General features: G+C 54.3%; 1 protein-coding gene across 1 annotated transcript in view; it reads right to left on the minus strand.

Moving 5' to 3' along the window:
* The window catches only part of ITGA10 (integrin subunit alpha 10), a 35,616-nt gene extending 22,713 nt beyond the window's left edge, over positions 1-12,903 (minus strand). Inside the window, exons 1-5 of the mRNA XM_038768323.1 lie at positions 12,833-12,903; positions 4,336-4,447; positions 3,158-3,267; positions 1,381-1,478; positions 269-383 (exon numbers count right to left, since the gene is read on the minus strand). Of these exons, the coding sequence (XP_038624251.1) occupies positions 269-383; positions 1,381-1,478; positions 3,158-3,267; positions 4,336-4,447; positions 12,833-12,872 (475 nt within the window). The 5' untranslated portion in view covers positions 12,873-12,903. The remainder of the gene's footprint in view (positions 1-268; positions 384-1,380; positions 1,479-3,157; positions 3,268-4,335; positions 4,448-12,832) is intronic.
* Positions 12,904-18,465: the final 5,562 nt, after the last annotated feature.

The following is an 18,465-nucleotide window of genomic DNA, read 5'->3' on the forward strand; positions in this document are numbered from 1 at the left end:
TAATAATAATAATGATGGAGTTTAAGCGCTTACTAATGTGCCAAGCACTGTTCTAAGCGCTGGGGGGGGGATACAAGGTGATCAGGTTGTTCCCCGTGGGGCTCCCAGTCTTCATCCCCATTTGACAGATGAGGGAACTGAGGCCCAGGGAAGGGAAGTGAGTCGCCCAAAGCCACCCAGATGACAAGTGGCAGAGCCTGGATTCGAACCCAGGACCTCTAACTCCCAAGCCCGGGCTCTATTCACTGAGCCAAGCTGCTTCTCCTACGCTGGGCGGTGGGCGCCAGGGTCTCCCGGAGCTGGAATGCCTCGTCCACACGGGTGCACACCCCGGAGCTGAACACGGATGAGCCGCAGGCCCGGGACCAGAGCGGGGCGCAGGCCTGGTGGAGCACAACAGGACGGGCACACAGGTCACTCAATTCTATTTACCGAGCACTGAGTACTGCACTTGGGAAAATAATAATAATAATAATAATAATAATAATAATAATAGCATATTTTAAGCGCTTACTATGTGCCAAGCACTGTTCCAGGTGCCGGGGGGGGGGGGGGATACAAGGTCATCAGGTCATCCCACAGGGGGCTCAAAGTCTTCATCCCCATTTTACAGATGAGGTCACTGAGGCCCAGAGAAGTGAAGTGACTTGCCCAAAGTCACACAGCAGACAAGTGGTGGAGTCAGGATTTGAACCCATGACCTCTGACTCCATAGCCCGGGCTCTTGCCACTGAGCCGCACTGCTTCCCACACAATACAACGGACACAAATTCCTGCCCACAACGAGCTGACAGTCTAGAGGGGGAGACACATGTTAATAGATATAAATAAATGACATATGGACATTAGTGCGTGTCTGTTGTCCCCTCCCAAGCGCTTAGTGCATTGCTCTGCATACAGTAAGCACTCAATAAATACGACTGAATGAATGAAGGGAGGCACACCCTCAACCCCCTAGACTGTAATAATAATAATAATTATTATTATTATTATTATGGTATGTGCTAATGGCTTACCACGTGCCAGGCACTTTACCAGTGCTGGAGTGGATCGAAGCAAATCAGGTAAGCTCGTTGTGGGCAGGGAATGTGTCTGGGAATTGTTGTATTGCACTCTCCCCAGCGCTTAGTACAATGCTTTGCACACAGCGCTCAATAAATGCGATCAAGACAGGGCTATGAGGCACCTCTGGGGTAGGACCGCCCCCTCCCGCCCCCCCGGGACTGTGAGTTCGTTGTGGGCAGGGATTGTTACTCTGTATTGGACCCTCCCAGCCGCTCAGTCCAGTGCTGCGCACACAGTAAGCGCCCAATAAATGATTGAGTGACTGACTGACTGACCGACTGGTTAGGCTTGTGGGCCGCCCGGGCCTCTCCTCACCATGAATCCCGCCGCTTCCGAGGCCTCGGGCTGCAGCAGCGACATGCCCAGGTGCACGTTTTTGGCGGGACGCGACGCGTTTCCCAGCGTCCAATCACCTGCGAGGGGGGCGGGGGGTCATTGGCCAATGGGGTGGGGCCAGAGGCCTAGGGGGCGGGGCCAGGAGGGAAGGAGAGTGCTCAGCAGCCAATGGGGCGGGGCCAGGAGGGAGGGGCGGGGTCAGCAGCCAATGGGGCGGGGTCAGGAGGGAAAGGGGCGGGGCCTGAAGGGACAGGGCGGGGCAGGAAAGGGGCGGGGTCGGCAGCCAATGAGGCAGGGTGAGGCGGGAAGGGGGCGGGGCCAGAAGGAAAGGGGCGGGGCATGGAGGGAGGGGTCAGGGTGCGGTCAGCCGCCAATGAGGCAGGGTCAGGAGAGAAGGGGCGGGGCCAGAGGAGGGGCGGGGCCAGCAGCCAATGAGGCGGGGTCAGGGGAATGAGGCGTGGTCAGCAGCCAATGAGGCGGGGTCAGGAGAGAAGGGGCGGGGCCAGGGGAGGGGCGGGGTCGGCAGCCAATGGGGCGGGGCCAGGAGGAGAAGGGGCGGGGCCTGAAGGGACAGGGAGGGGCAGGAAAGGGGCGTGGTCGGCAGCCAATGAGGCAGGGTGAGGAGGGAAGGGGCGGGGCCAGAAGGAAAGGGGCGGGGCACGGAGGGAAGGGTCAGGGTGCGGTCAGCAGACAATGAGGCGGGGTCAGGAGGGAAGGGGTGGGGCCAGGGGAGGGGAGGGCCCAGCAGCCAATGAGGCGGGGTCAGGAGAGAAGGGGCGGGGCTGGGGCGGGGTGGGCAGCCAATGGGGTGGGGCCAGGAGGAAAGGGGGCGGGGCCTGAAGGGGCGGGGCGGGGAAAGGGGCGTGGTCGGCAGCCAAGGAGGCGGGGTGAGGAGGTAAAGGGGCGGGGCCAGAAGGAAAGGGGCGGGGCATGGAGGGGGGTCAGGGTGCAGCCAATGAAGCGGGGTCAGGAGAGAAGGGGCGGGGCCAGGGGAGGGGCGGGGCCAGCAGCCAATGAGGCGGGGTCAGGAGAGAAGGGGCGGGGCCAGGGGAGGGGCGGGGTGGCGGCCAATGGGGCGGGGCCAGGAGGGAAGGGGCAGGGCCTGAAGGGAAAGGGGGGGCCAGCAGCCAATGGGCGGGGCCAGCAGCCAATGAGCGGGGCCAGATGGAGGGGGGTCATTCTGCTTATAATAATAATAATAATAATAATAGTGGTATTCATTAAGCGCCTACTCTGTGCCAGGCACTGAAAACTAAGTGCTGGGGTGGAGACAAGCAGATCAGGTCATTGTCCCATGTGGGGCTCCCAGTCTCCATCCCCATTTTCCAGATGAGGGAACTGAGGCCCAGAGAAGTCAAGTGACTTGCCCCCGGTCACCCAGCAGACAAGTGGCTGAGTCGGGAGTTGAACCCACGACCTTCTGTCTCCCAGGCCCAAGCTCTTTCCACTAGGCCATGCTGCTTCTCTAATATTAGTAATAATAACAGCATTCATTAAGCGCTTACTATGTGCCAAGCGCCGTTCTAAGCGCTGAGGAGATTACAAGGTGATCAGGTTGTCCCACTGGGGGCTCACGGCCTTAACCCCCATTTTGCAGATGAGGTACCTGAGGCCCAGAGAAGTTAAGTGACTTGCTGAAAGTCACACAGCTGACAATGAAGTGCTGTGGGGCTGGGGGTGGGAGGGATGAAGAAAAGGGAGCAAATCAGGGGGGGCGCAGAGGGGATGGGAGAAGAGGAAAGGGGGGTGTCCTTACCCAGGTGACCCTTGACACAGGTAGCGTTGGCACCCCCTCCCACGGGGCAGCGATAAACGTCTCCCCTGCGGTCACCCGCCGGCCCGGCCCAGGGAGCACTGGCCAGGATCCTGTGGGGAGACCCAAGCGCTTAGTCCAGTGTTCTGCACACAGTAAGAGCTCAATAAATACGACTGAATGAATGAATGATGCCCCTGGCCTGCTGGGCCCCAGTTATTATATTAACGCCTGTCCAAGCGCTTAGGCCAGTGCTCTGCACACAGTAAGCGCTCAATAAGTCTCCCCCTTCTAGACTGTGAGCCCGTTGTTGGGCAGGGATTGTCTCTATCTGTTGCCGAATTGGACTTTCCAAGCGCTTAGCCCAGTGCTCTGCACATAGTAAGCGCTCAATAAATACGATTGACTGACGGGTGGGGAGGGGACAGGGGGCTACCAGCGGGGGCCCCCCCTCCCCAAATTCCCAAGGCACGTGGGATGCGGGGAGCCCCGCCCCCAACTGGCTCAGGCTCGCCCCCTGAGGCCGGCCCCGCCCATCTGGAGGTCAGGCCCCGCCTCTTCCGGTTCAAGTCCGCCCCCTGAGACCGGCCCCGCCCATCTGGGGGTCAGGCTCCGCCCCCTTCCGGCTCAAGGCCACCCCTTCCTGCCCAAGCCCGTCCCTCCAGACTCAGGCTCCGCCCCCTGGGATAAACACCGCCCCCTCCGGTTCAAACCCTGCCCCTTCCCGCTCAAGCCCGCCCCCTCCTGGCTCAGGCTCCGCCCCCTGAGACCGGCCCCGCCCATCTGGGGTCAGGCTCCGCCCCTTCCGGCTCAAGCCCGCCCCCCCCCGGCTCAGGCTCCTCCCCCCGAGAGAGACCCCCGCCTATCTGGGGGTCAGGCTCCGCCCCTTCCTGTTCAAGACCCGCCCCTTCTGGCTCAAGACCGCCCCCTCCTGGCTCAGGCTCCTCCCCTTAGACAGACTCCGCCTATCTGGGGGTGAGGCTCCGCCCCTTTCCGACTCAAACCACGCCCATTCCAGCTCAAGCCCCTCCCTCCTGGCTCAGGCTCCACCCCCTGAAGCAGGCCCCTCCCTGCTCAAGACCGCCCCCTCCTGGGTCAGGCCCCGCCCCCTGAGTCAGGCCCCGCCCCCTTCCGGTCTCCGGCCCCGCCCCCTTCGGGCCCGGTGCCCCCCGCACGCTCACCAGCGCCGCCCTCCGGCCACGTGCTGCAGGACCTTGTAGCCGAACTGGGCCTCCCGCGGGCCCCGGAAGATCCTCGGTCGACGCTCGTCCAGGTTGAACGCGTCGCAGAGGCCTGGGGCAACCGGAACGCCGGCACCGGGGGAGCGGAGATAATAATAATAATAATAATAATAATGATAATAATGGCATTTGTTAAGCGCTTACTATGTGCGAAGCACCGTTCTAAGCGCCGGCGGGGGGGGGGGCTACAAAGTGATCAGGATGTCCCTCGTGGGGCTCCCAGTTTTCATCCCCACTTGACAGATGAGGTCACTGAGGCCCAGAGAAGTGAAGCGACTTGCCCAAGGTCACCCAGCAGACATGTGGCGGAGCCGGGATTCGAACCCACGACCTCTGACTCCAAAGCCCGGGCTCTTTCCACTGAGCCACGCTGCTCCTTGTCCTTTCCCAAGCGCTTAGTCCAGTGCTCTGCACACAGTAAGCGCTCAATAAATACGATTGATTCCCAGACTGAGCCCCCTCCTTCCTCTCCCCCTCCTCCCCTTCCCCATCCCCCCCACCTTACCTCCTTCCCCTCCCCACACCACCTGGATAGATGCATCTATGTTGGTACAGATTTATTGCTCTATTTATTTCATTTGTACATATTTATTCTATTGATTGTATTTTGTTAATATGTTCTGTCTTGTCCTTTCTTCCCCTCCTAGACTGTGAGCCTGCTGTCGGGCAGGGACCGTCTCTAGATGTTGCCCACTTGTCCTTCCCAAACGCTCAGTCCAGTGCTCTGCCCACAGGAAGCGCTCAATAAATATGATTGAATGAATGAATGAATGATTTGGGGACACTCCAGACTCCACACACACACACACACACACACACACACGCTTGCACACACACACACACACAGAGACTCTCATGCAGTCGGTGAGTCATTGGCTGGTATTTATGAAGCCGTCACTGTGGGCCAAGCGCTGGACTAAGCGCTTGGGAGTGGACTGGACAACAACAAAGGGGGACTTTCCTTCCCAAAATGAGCTCACAGTCTAGAGGAGGAGGAGGAGGCCGACAGCCACACAAGCAAAACCCACATACCCCCAGGCAATCAGTCTCCCACACATACTCTCAAGTACACGCTCACAAACACAATCAGAACCACGCACACTGTGTCTTACTCTTACACATGCACACACACACACAAAACCAGACACATTGTGTGTTACTCTTGCACACACACACAACCAGAACAAGACCCACACTGCATATTATTCTTACAGTCACACAACCGGAAGCAGGCACACCGTGTCTTACTCTTACACACACACACAAACCAGAGCCACTCACACGGTGTCTTACTCTTACACACACACACACGCACACACATAACCAGACACGTGTATTACTCTTGCGCACACACACACACACACACACACACACACACACACACACACACACACAACCAGAACAAGACCCACACTGGATATTATTCTTACACTCACACAACGGGAAGCAGACACACACCGTGTCTTACTCTTACACACACACACACAACCAGAGCCACCCACACTGTGTCTTACTCTTACACACAACACCGGACATTTTGTGTGTTACTCTTGCACACACACACACACACACACACAACCAGAACAAGACCCACACTGCATATTATTCTTACACTCACACAACCGGAAGCAGACACACCGTGTCTTACTCTTACACCCACACTGTGTCTTACTCTTACACACACCCAGAACCAGACCCACACTATGTCTTCCTCTTATTCACACACACAACCAGAACCCCCCCCACTGTCTTACTCTTCCACACACACACAACCAGAGTGTCTTACTCTTACACACACACACACAACCCAAGCCAAGCGCAGCGCCTTACCCTTCTATCCACACACAACCAGAGCCCCCCTCCCCGTGCCTTACACTCACACACACACACGCTCCCAACCAGAACCAGACACCGCGTCTTACCCTTCTAGACACGCACAACCAGCCTTCCACTTAGACACACTCACAACCAGGACCAGACACCGTGTCTTTTACTCTTATACACACCCGCAACCAGACCCACACTCTCGTACTTCCCGAGGGCTTAGTCCAGTGCTCTGCACACAGGAAGTGCTCAGTAAATATGATTGAGTGAATGAGTGAACCAAAACCACCCAGACCACCAAACACACACACACACACAACCAAAAGCAGACACACTGTCTTACTCTTATACACACACACACACAGAAACACACGTGTGTTTCCATGTTCTAATCTTTTCCACCCTCAAAATCTCCTTTGCAGATCATCCCCCCCAGAGGGGTTCATATTACCCTCCCACAGCCAGGCCATCTTCCTTCACCCACACTATGTCTTCCTCTTATTCACACACACAACCAGAACCACCCACACTGTCTTACTCTTACACACACACACACACACACACACACACAACCAAAACCAGGCACACACTCCTCCTCCTCCTCCTCCTCCCAGCCCCCCAAGAAGGACCCCCTTCTCCCCCAGTCCGAGGGGGAGAGGAGGAGGAGGAGGGTGGGATGATCGGGGAAGATGGGGGGCCCAAGCTCCCAACAAGGGAGCCCGCTGTTGGGTAGGGACCGTCTCTAGATGTTGCCAACTTGGACTTCCCAAGCGCTTAGTCCAGTGCTCTGCACACGGTAAGCGCTCAATAAATACGATTGGATGAATGAATGCATGAAGGGGGTCTGTTTCTGTCTCCCTCATCCGCCTCTGAATGTTTTATTCATTCATTCATTCATTCAGTCGTATTTATTGAGCGCTTACCGTGTGCAGAGCACTGGACTAAGCGCTTGGAAAGGACAAGTTGGCCAGTTGTACCCCTCCGGTCTTTTCCGTGTTTGTCTCTGCCTCACAGAGACTCTATATCTTCTGTCTCCCTCATTATCCGCCTCTGAATGTTTTATTCATTCATTCATTCATTCATTCAATCGTATTTATTGAGCGCTTACCGTGTGCAGAGCACTGGACTAAGCGCTTGGGAAGGACAAGTTGGCCAGTTGTACCCCTCTGGTCTTTTCCATGTTTATCTCTGCCTCTCAGAGACTCTACATCTTCTGTCTCCCTCATTATCCGCCTCTGAATGTTTTATTCATTCCTTCATTCATTCAGTCGTATTTATTGAGCGCTTACTGTGTGCAGAGCACTAGACTAAAAGCGCTTGGGAAGGCCAAGTTGGCCAGTTGTACCCCTCCGGTCTTTTCCGTGTTTATCTCTGCCTCGCAGAGACTCTATATCTTCTGTCTCCCTCATTATCCACCTCTGAATGTTTTATTCATTCCTTCATTCATTCAGTCGTATTTATTGAGCGCTTACCGTGTGCAGAGCACTGGACTAAGCGCTTGGGAAGGCCAAGTTGGCCAGTTGTATCCCTCTGGTCTTTTCCGTGTTTATCTCTGCCTCGCAGAGACTCTATATCTTCTGTCTCCCTCATTATCCGCCTCTGAATGTTTTATTCATTCCTTCATTCATTCAGTCGTATTTATTGAGCGCTTACCGTGTGCAGAGCACTGGACTAAGCGCTTGGGAAGGCCAAGTTGGCCAGTTGTATCCCTCTGGTCTTTTCCGTGTTTATCTCTGCCTCGCAGAGACTCTATATCTTCTGTCTCCCTCATTATCCGCCTCTGAATGTTTTATTCATTCCTTCATTCATTCAGTCGTATTTATTGAGCGCTTACCGTGTGCAGAGCACTGGACTAAGCGCTTGGGAAGGCCAAGTTGGCCAGTTGTACCCCTCTGGTCTTTCTGTGTTCATCTCTGCCTCGCAGAGACTCTATATCTTCTGTCTCCCTCATCCGCCTCTGAATGTTTTATTCATTCCTTCATTCATTCAATCGTATTTATTGAGCGCTTACCGTGTGCAGAGCACTGGACTAAGCGCTTGGGAAGGACAAGTTGGCAAGTTTTACCCCTCTGGTCTTTCCGTGTTTATCTCTGCCTTGCAGAGACTCTATATCTCTTTCTCTTTTTTTTTTGCCTTGCATATAGTAAGCGCTTAACAAATGCTATCATCATTATTAATGGTATTTATTATTAATAATAATAATAACGATGGCATTTATTAAGCGCTTACTATGTGCAAAGCACCGTTCTAAGCTCTGGGGAGGATACAAGGTGATCAGGTTGTCCCACGGGGGGCTCACAGTCTTCATCCCCGTTTTCCAGATGAGGGAACTGAGGCCCAGAGAAGTGAAGTGACTCGCCCAAAGTCACCCAGCTGACGAGTGGCAGAGCCAGGATTTGAACCCATGACCTCTGACTCCCAAGCCCGGGCTCTCCGCCCTGGGGAAGGACAGATGTGTTACCGACTTGTACTTCCCAAGCTCTGCGCGCAGTAAGCGCTCAATAAATACGATTGAATTGAATGAATTCATCAGGTTGGACGCAGCCCCGGTCCCAATCGAAGTAGAAGAGCGAACCCCCATTTTACGGGTGAGGAAACTGAGGCACAGAGAAGTGAAGTGACTTGTCCAAGGTCTCACACTCGCACCCAACCAGAACCAGAGGACACACTGAGTCTCACTCTTACACACGCAGTCCCTCCGGATTGTAAGCCCGTGGTGGGGAGGGATTGTCTCTATCGCTGTGTGGCACTTTCCCAAGCGCTTAGTACAGCGCTCTGCACACAGTAAGCGCTCAATAAATACGGGTGAATGAATGAATGAACCCGAGACACTGTGTCTTGACTCTTACACGCACAGCGAGGAATTGGCGGAGTCGGGATGAGAACCCGGGTCCTCTGATTCCCGGCCCCCTGCTCTTCTCACTGTGCCACTCTGCTTCTCTACATCCTTCGCTCAGTCCAGTGCTCTGCGCACAGTGAGCGCTCAATAAATAGGACTGAGTGAATGAATCCTTCCGTCTCTTTAAACCTCTGCGTGTCTCTCCGTTTCTCAGCTTCTCTCTGTTTCTGACCACCACCGTCTCTCTGTCTTTCCGCATCTCTGTGTCTGCCCCTCTCGGGTTCTCTGACCCTGGGTCTGTCTCTCCTTGGCCTCTCTGTGTCTCCACCTCTCGGTCTCTGCGTCTCCACCTCTCTGTCTCTGCGTCTCCACCTCTCTGTCTCTATGTTTTCACCTGTCTCTGCGTCTCCACCTCTCTGTCTCCACCTCTGTCTCTGCGTCTCCACCTCTCTTTCTCTGCTTCTCCACCTCTGTCTGTCTCCACCTCTCTGTCTCTGTGTCTCCATCTCTCTGTCTGTGCGTTTCCACCTCTGTCTGCTTCTCCACCTGTCTCTGCGTCTCCGTCTCTGCAACTCCACCTCTCTGTCTCTGCATCTCCACCTGTCTCTGCATCTCCATCTCTGTCTCTGCATCTCCACCTCTCTGTCTCTGCTTCTCCACCTCTCTGTCTCTGCATCTTCATCTGTCTCTGCTTCTCCACCTCTCTGTCTCTGCATCTTCATCTGTCTCTGCATTTTCACCTGTCTCTGCATCTCCACCTCTGTCTCTGCGTCTCCACCTCTGTCTCTGCGTCTCCACCTCTCTTTCTCTGCATCTCCACCTCCGTCTTTGTGTCTCCACCTGTCTCTGCTTCTCCACCTCTCTGTCTCTGCATCTCCACCTCTGTCTCTGCATCTCCACCTCTCAGTCTCTGCATCTCCACCTCTCTGTCTCTGCCTCTCCACCTCTGTCTCTGCATTTCCACCTCTCTAACTCTGCATTTCCACCTCTCTATCTCTGCGTTTCCACCTTTATCTCTGCATCTCCACCTCTGTCTCTGCATCTCCACCTCTCTGTCTCTGCATCTCCACCTCTCTGTCTCTACGTTTTCACCTGTCTCTGTGTCTCCACCTCTCTGTCTCCACCTCTGTCTCTGCATCTCCACCTCTCTATCTCTGCATTTCCACCTCTATCTCTGCATCTCCACCTCTGTCTCTGCATCTCCACCTCTCTGTCTCTGCGTTTTCACCTGTCTCTGCATCTCCACCTCTCTGTCTCCACCTCTGTCTCTGCATCTCCATCTCTCTGTCGCCTCTGCTTCTCCACCTCTGTCTCTGCATCTCCACCTCTCTGTCTCTGCGTTTCCACCTCTGTCTGCTTCTCCACCTGTCTCTGTGTCTCCATCTCTCTGTCTCTGCGTTTCCACCTCTGTCTGCTTCTCCACCTGTCTCTGCGTCTCCATCTCTCTGTCTCTGCGTTTCCACCTCTGTCTGCTTCTCCACCTGTCTCTGCGTCTCCATCTCTCTGTCTCTGCGTTTCCACCTCTGTCTGCTTCTCCACCTGTCTCTGCGTCTCCATCTGTCTCTGCATCTCCACCTCTGTCTCTGCATCTCCACCTCTCTGTCTCTGCATCTCCACCTCTGTGTCTCTGCTTCTCCTCCTCTCTGTCTCTGCATCTCCATTTTCAACTCTGTCTCTGCTTCTCCACCTCTCTGTCTCTGCATCTTCACCTCTGTCTCTGCATCTCCACCTCTCTGTCTCTGCGTTTCCACATCTCTGGTGTCTCTGCGTTTCCACCTCTGTGTCTCTGCATCTCCACTTCTGTCTCTCTGCTTCTCTACCTCTCTGTCTCCGCGTCTCCACCTCTGTGTCTCTGCTTCTCCACCTCTGTCTCTGCGTCTTCATCTCTCTGTCTCTGTGTCTCCACCTCTCTGTCTCTGCTTCTCCACCTCTGTGTCTCTGCCTCTCCACCTCTCTGTCTCTGCATCTTCACCTCTGTCTCTGCATCTCCACCTCTCTGTCTCTGCGTTTCCACCTCTCTGGTGTCTCTGCGTTTCCACCTCTGTGTCTCTGCATCTCCACTTCTGTCTCTCTGCTTCTCTACCTCTCTGTCTCCGCGTCTCCACCTCTGTGTCTCTGCTTCTCCACCTCTGTCTCTGCATCTTCATCTCTCTGTCTCTGCGTCTCCACCTCTCTGTCTCTGCTTCTCCACCTCTGTGTCTCTGCCTCTCCACCTCTCTGTCTCTGCACCTTCATCTCTCTGTCTCTGCGTTTCCACTTCTGTGTCTCTGCATCTCCACCTCTGTGTCTCTGCTTCTCCATCTCTCTGTCTCTGCATCTTCACCTCTATCTCTGCATCTCCACCTCTATCTCTGCGTCTCCACCTTTCTGTCTCTGCTTCTCCATCTCTCTGTCTCTGCATCTCCACCTCTCTGTCTCTGCTTCTCCACCTCTCTGTCTCTGCTTCTCCACCTCTCTGTCTCTGCTTTTCCATCTTTCTGTCTCTGCATCTCCACCTCTGTCTCTGCTTCTCCACCTGTCTCTGCATCTCCACCTCTGTCTCTGCTTCTCCACCTCTCTGTCTCTGCTTCTCCACCTCTCTGTCTCTGCATCTCCACCTCTCTGTCTCTGCTTCTCCACCTCTCTGTCTCTGCATCTTCATCTGTCTCTGCATTTTCACCTGTCTCTGCATCTCCACCTCTGTCTCTGCGTCTCCACCTCTTTGTCTCTGCATCTCCACCTCTGTCTCTGCGTCTCCACCTCTCTTTCTCTGCATCTCCACTTCCGTCTCTGTGTCTCCACCTGTCTCTGCTTCTCCACCTCTCTCTCTGCATCTCCACCTCTCTGTCTCTGCTTCTCCACCTCTCTGTCTCTGCTTCTCCACCTCTCTGTCTCTGCATCTTCATCTGCCTCTGCATTTTCACCTGTCTCTGCATCTCCACCTCCGTCTCTGCGTCTCCACCTCTGTCTCTGCATCTGTCTCTGCGTCTCCACCTCTCTTTCTCTGCATCTCCACCTCCGTCTCTGTGTCTCCACCTGTCTCTGCTTCTCCAGCTCTCTGTCTCTGCATCTGCCTCCGTCTCTGCGTGTCCGCCCCCTTGTCTCCCCGTGGCCTCCCAGCCCTCCCGGTTTCGGGACAGGCGCGCCGCCCGCCCGCCCGCCTGGCCCCCACAGAGGCCTCAGTGTCTGCGCCCGCGGGTCCCTGTCGCCCGGGAGGGGCTGGATCATCCCCGCAGCCCCCCGCCCCCGACCCCGCAGGACCCCCCTTTCCCAGCCCTTCCAGGGAGGTCTCCCCGACTCTCCCACTCCCAAACTAGGCCGCTATTTTGGGAAAGGCCGATTATACAGGCGACGTCCAATTCTCCACCGCAGCGGGGTGGGCCCCCCCCTCCTCTCTCCCGGCCCCCCACTCCCCTCCCTCCCGGCCACGTCTGCCCGGGACACGGAGGTGGGTGGGTGGGAGGGGAGAGACCCCAGGACACCCCTTCGAGCCCAGGAGCCCGCTGTTGGGTCGGGACCGCTCCATACGTTGCCGACTTGGACTTCCCAACCGCTTAGTCCAGTGCCGTGCACACAGTAAGCGCTCAATAAACACGACGGAATGAATGAATGACCCCGACATCCCCCCTTTCCAGAAGCCAGCGCCTCTCCCATCTCAGGCCGCAGCCCGTCAGGCGTCAGCCCCTCTAAACCCTCCCCACGCTCCGTCCAGACCCGTCCCCATGGTCAACCGATCGATCAATCAATCGTATTGATCGGGTGGGTGGGTGGATTCGCCCCCCGCCCCCTCCTCACCCGGCAGGACCAGCAGGAGCAGAGGAAGGGTCCGGTCCATGGCGGCCTGGGCCGTGGCACCCTCTGGCCCGGAGCCCCTCGACCTCTCTGCTTGCTTTCATCTGCCTCCCTTCCCGCCTGCCCACGTTGGCGGCTAAAAATAAAGTTGGCCGGAGTTGTGGAGAAGGGGTGGGCAGGGGGGAGGCGGAGCCCCTCCGGCCCGGACGGACCCACCGACGGACCCACGGACGGGCGGATGGACGGACGGACGGACGCTGGCTCTCCGGGCTCTCTCCGGGGCCGGGGGGGTCTCTCGGGGTCCGCTGGTGGGGTGTGTAGGACCTAACACACAGCGTGGGTCTGCTTCTGCTTCTGGGTCTGTAAAAGTAACACACAGTGTGGGTCTGCTTCTAGTTCTGGGTGTGAGAGTAACACACAGCGTGGGTCTGTGTGTGGGAGAGTAACACACAGCGTGGGTCTGCTTCTGGTTCTGTGTGTGTGTGTGTGTGTATGTAGGAGTAAGACACAGGGGGGTCTGTTTCCCATGTGTCTGTAAGAGTAACACACAGTGTGGGTCTGCTTCTGGGTCTGTGAGAGTAACACACAGTGTGGGTCTGCTTCTGGGTCTGTAAGAGTAACACACAGTGTGGGTCTGCTTCTGGTTCTGTGTGTGTGTGTGTGTGTGTGTGTGTGTGTGTGTGTGTGTGTGTGTGTGTGTGTGTGTGTGTGTAGGAGTGAGACACAGGGGGGTCTGTTTCCCGTGTGTCTGTAAGAGTAACACACAGTGTGGGTCTGCTTCTGCTTCTGGGTCTGTGAGAGTAACACACAGTGTGGGTCTGCTTCTGTGTGTGTAAGAGTAACACACAGTGTGGGGCTGCTTCTGGTTCTGTGTGTGTGTGTGTGTGTGTGTGTGTGTGTAGGAGTGAGACACAGGGGGGTCTGTTTCCCGTGTGTCTGTAAGAGTAACACACAGTGTGGGTCTGCTTCTGGTTCTGTGTCTGTAAGGAGTAACACTGTGGGTCTGCTTCTGCTTCTTTGTCTGTAAGGAGTAACACACAGCCTGGGTCTGCTTCTGGTTCTGTGTGTGTGTGTGTGTGTGTGTGTGTGTGTGTGTGTGTGTGTAGGAGTAAGACACAGGGGGTCTGTTTCCTGTGTGTATGTAAGAGTAACACACAGTGTGGGTCTGCTTCTGGTTCTGGGTATGTGAGAGTAACACACAGTGTGGGTCTGCTTCTGCTTCTGGGTCTGTGAGAGTGACACACAGTGTGGGTCTGCTTCTGCTTCTGTGTGTGGGAGAGTAACACACAGCGTGGATCTGCTTCTGGTTCTGTGTGTGTGTGTGTGTGTGTGTGTGTGTGTGTGTGTGTGTGTGTAGGAGTAAGACAGGGGGTCAGTTTCCTGTGTGTATGTAAGAGTAACACACAGTGTGGGTCTGCTTCTGGTTCTGGGTATGTGAGAGTAACACATAGCGTGGGTCTGTTTCTGCTTCTGTGTGTGTGTGTGTGTGTGTGTGTGTGTGTGTGTGTAGGAGTAAGACACAGGGGGTCTGCTTCCCGTGTGTATGTAAGAGTAACACACAGTGTGGGTCTGCTTCTGGTTCAGTGTCTGTAGGACCTAACACACAGTGTGGGTCTCCTTCTGCTTCTGTGTCTGTAAGGAGTAACACACAGTGTGGGTCTGCTTCTGGTTCTGGGTATGTGAGAGTAACACACAGTGTGGGTCTGCTTCCCGTGTGTATGTAAGAGTAACACACAGTGTGGGTCTGCTTCTGGTTCTGGGTATGTGAGAGTAACACACAGCATGGAACTGCTTCTGGTTCTGTGTGTGTGTGTGTGTGTGTAGGAGTAAGACACAGGGGGTCTGCTTCCCGTGTGTCTCTAAGAGTAACACACAGTGTGTGTCTGCTTCTGGTTCTGGGTATGTGAGAATAACACACAGTGTGGGTCTGCTTCTGGGTCTGGGTCTGTAAGGAGTAACACACAGTGTGGGTCTGCTTCTGGGTCTGTGCGTGTGGGAGAGTAACACACAGTGTGGGTCTGCTTCTGGTTCTGGGTGTGTAGGAGTAAGACACAGGGGGTCTGCTTCCCGTGTGTCTGTAAGAGTAACACACAGTGTGGGTCTGTGAGGGTAACACACAGTGTGGGTCTGCTTCTGCTTCTGTGCGTGTGGGAGAGTAACACACAATGTGGGTCTGCTTCTGGTTCTGTGTCTGTGAGAGTAACACACAGTGTGGGTCTGCTTCTGGCTCTGGGTATGTGAGAGTAACACACAGTGTGGGTCTGCTTCTGGGTCTGTGTGTGGGAGAGTGACACACAGCGTGGGTCTGGTTCTGTGTGTGTGTGTGTGTGTGTGTAAGAGTAAGACACAGGGGTCTGCTTCTCGTGTGTATGTAAGAGTAACACACAGTGTGGGTCTGCTTCTGGTTGTGTGTGTGTGTAGGAGTAAGACAGTGTGGGTCTGCTTCTGGTTCTGTGTGTGTGTGTGTGTGTGTGTGTGTGTAGAAGTAAGACACAGGGGGTCTGCTGGTTGTGTGTATGTGTGTGTAAGAGTAACACAGTGTGGGTCTGCTTCTCGTTCTGTGTGTGTGTGTGTGTGTGTGTGTGTGTGTGTAGGAGTAAGACACAGGGGGTCTGCTTCTGGTTGTGTGTGTGTAAGAGTAACACACCGGGGGTCTGCTTCTGGTTCTGTGTGTGTGTAGGAGTAACACACAGTGTGGGTCTGCTTCTGGTTCTCTGTGTGTGTAGGAGTAAGACACGGGGGTCTTCTGGTTGTGTGTATGTGTGTGTAAGAGTAACACAGTGTGGGTCTGCTTCTGGTTCTGTGTATGTGTGCAGGAGTAAGACACAGTGAGTCTGCTTCTGGTTGTGTGTGTGTGTGTGTGTGTGTGAGGGGAGTAACACACAGTGTGGGTCTGTTTCTGGTTCTGTGTGTATGTAAAAGTAACACACAGCGTGGGTCTGCTTCTGGTTGTGTGTGTGTGTGTAAGAGTAACACACAGTGTGGGTCTGCTTCTGGTTGTGCGTGTGTAAGAGTAACACACAATGTGGGTCTGCTTCTGGTTGTGTGTGTGTGTAGGAGTAAGACAGTGTGGGTCTGCTTCTGGTTCTGTGTGTGTGTGTGTGTGTGTAGGAGTAAGACACAGGGGGTCTGCTGGTTGTGTGTATGTGTGTGTAAGAGTAACACAGTGTGGGTCTGCTTCTGGTTCTGTGTGTGTGTGTGTGTGTGTGTGTAGGAGTAAGACACAGGGGGTCTGCTTCTGGTTGTGTGTGTGTAAGAGTAACACACCGGGGGTCTGCTTCTGGTTCTGTGTGTGTGTAGGAGTAACACACGGTGTGGGTCTGCTTCTGGTTCTCTGTGTGTGTAGGAGTAAGACACGGGGGTCTTCTGGTTGTGTGTATGTGTGTGTAAGAGTAACACAGTGTGGGTCTGCTTCTGGTTCTGTGTATGTGTGCAGGAGTAAGACACAGTGAGTCTGCTTCTGGTTGTGTGTGTGTGTGTGTGTGTGAGGGGAGTAACACACAGTGTGGGTCTGTTTCTGGTTCTGTGTGTATGTAAAAGTAACACACAGCGTGGGTCTGCTTCTGGTTGTGTGTGTGTGTGTGTAAGAGTAACACAGTGTGGGTCTGCTTCTGGTTGTAGGTGTGTAAGAGTAACACACAATGTGGGTCTGCTTCTGGTTGTGTGTGTGTGTAGGAGTAAGACAGTGTGGGTCTGCTTCTGGTTCTGTGTGTGTGTGTGTGTGTGTAGGAGTAAGACACAGGGGGTCTGCTGGTTGTGTGTATGTGTGTGTAAGAGTAACACAGTGTGGGTCTGCTTCTGGTTCTGTGTGTGTGTGTGTGTGTGTGTGTGTAGGAGTAAGACACAGGGGGTCTGCTTCTGGTTGTGTGTGTGTAAGAGTAACACACCGGGGGTCTGCTTCTGGTTCTGTGTGTGTGTAGGAGTAACACACGGTGTGGGTCTGCTTCTGGTTCTCTGTGTGTGTAGGAGTAAGACACGGGGGTCTTCTGGTTGTGTGTATGTGTGTGTAAGAGTAACACAGTGTGGGTCTGCTTCTGGTTCTGTGTATGTGTGCAGGAGTAAGACACAGTGAGTCTGCTTCTGGTTGTGTGTGTGTGTGTGTGTGTGTGAGGGGAGTAACACACAGTGTGGGTCTGTTTCTGGTTCTGTGTGTATGTAAAAGTAACACACAGCGTGGGTCTGCTTCTGGTTGTGTGTGTGTGTGTAAGAGTAACACACAGTGTGGGTCTGCTTCTGGTTGTAGGTGTGTAAGAGTAACACACAATGTGGGTCTGCTTCTGGTTGTGTGTGTGTAAGAGTAATACAGTGTGGGTCTGCTTCTGGTGTTGTGTGTGTGTGTACGAGTAACACACAGCGTGGGTCTGCTCCTGGTTGTGTGTGCGTGTGTAAGAGTAACACACAGTGTGGGTCTGCTTCTGGTTGTGTGTGTGTGTAAGAGTAATACAGTGTGGGTCTGCTTCTGGTGGTGTGTGTGTGTGTGTGTGTACGAGTAACACACGGCGTGGGTCTGCTCCTGGTTGTGTGTGTGTGTGTAAGAGTAACACACAGTGTGGGTCTGCTTCCGGTTGTCTGTGTGTGTGTAAGAGTAACACACAGTGTGGGTCTGCTTCTGGTTCTGTGTGTTTGTGTGTGTGTGTGTGTGTGTGTGTGTGTGTAGGACTGAGACACAGTGGGTCTGGTCCCGGATCATCTTCCGTGGGCGGCTCCGTACTAAGCGCTTGGGAAGCAGCGTGGCTCCGTGGCAACAGCCCGGGCTTGGGAGTCGGAGGTTGTGGGTTCGAATCCCGCCTCCGCCACTTGTCTGCTGCGGGACCTTGGTCAAGCTACTTCACTTCCCTGAGCCTCAGTTCCCTTATCTGGAAAATGGGGATGAAGACTGGGAGCCCTCCGGGGGGGGGGGCAACTTGATCGCCTTGTAACCTCCCCAGCGCTTAGAACGGTGCTTGGCACAGAGTAAGCGCTTAACAAATGCCATCATTATTATTATAGTCAGCTGAGTGACCTTGGGCGAGTCACTTCACTTCTCTGGGCCTCAGTTTCCTCATCTGGAAAACGTTGCCAACTTGGGCTTCCCAAGCGCTTAGCCCAGGGCTCGGCACACAGTAAGCGCTGTGAGCCCACTGTTGGGTAGAGACTGTCTCTCTATGTTACCAACTTGTACTTCCCAAGCGCTTAGTACAGTGCTCTGCACACAGTAAGCGCTCAATAAATACGATTGATGATAATAAATACGATTGAATGAATGAATACATGCCATCATCCTTGTTATTATTATCTTTCTAGAATGTGAGCCCGCTGTGGGGTAGGGACCGTCTCTATATGTTACCAACTTGGACTTCCCAAGCGCTTAGTACAGTGCTCTGCGCACAGTAAGCGCTCAATAAGTACGATTGATGATAATAAATACGATTGAATGAATGAATACATGCCATCATCCTTGTTATTATTATCTTTCTAGACTGTGAGCCCGCTGTTGGGTAGGGACCGTCTCTCTATGTTACCAACTTGTACTTCCCAAGCGCTTAGTCCAGTGCTCTGCACACAGTAAGCGCTCAATAAATACGATTGATGATAATAAATACGATTGAATGAATGAATACATGCCATCATCCTTGTTATTATTATCTTTCTAGACT

Source organism: Tachyglossus aculeatus, chromosome Y4 (assembly GCF_015852505.1).
Source record: "Tachyglossus aculeatus isolate mTacAcu1 chromosome Y4, mTacAcu1.pri, whole genome shotgun sequence".
In the NCBI taxonomy this organism is placed as follows: domain Eukaryota; kingdom Metazoa; phylum Chordata; class Mammalia; order Monotremata; family Tachyglossidae; genus Tachyglossus; species Tachyglossus aculeatus.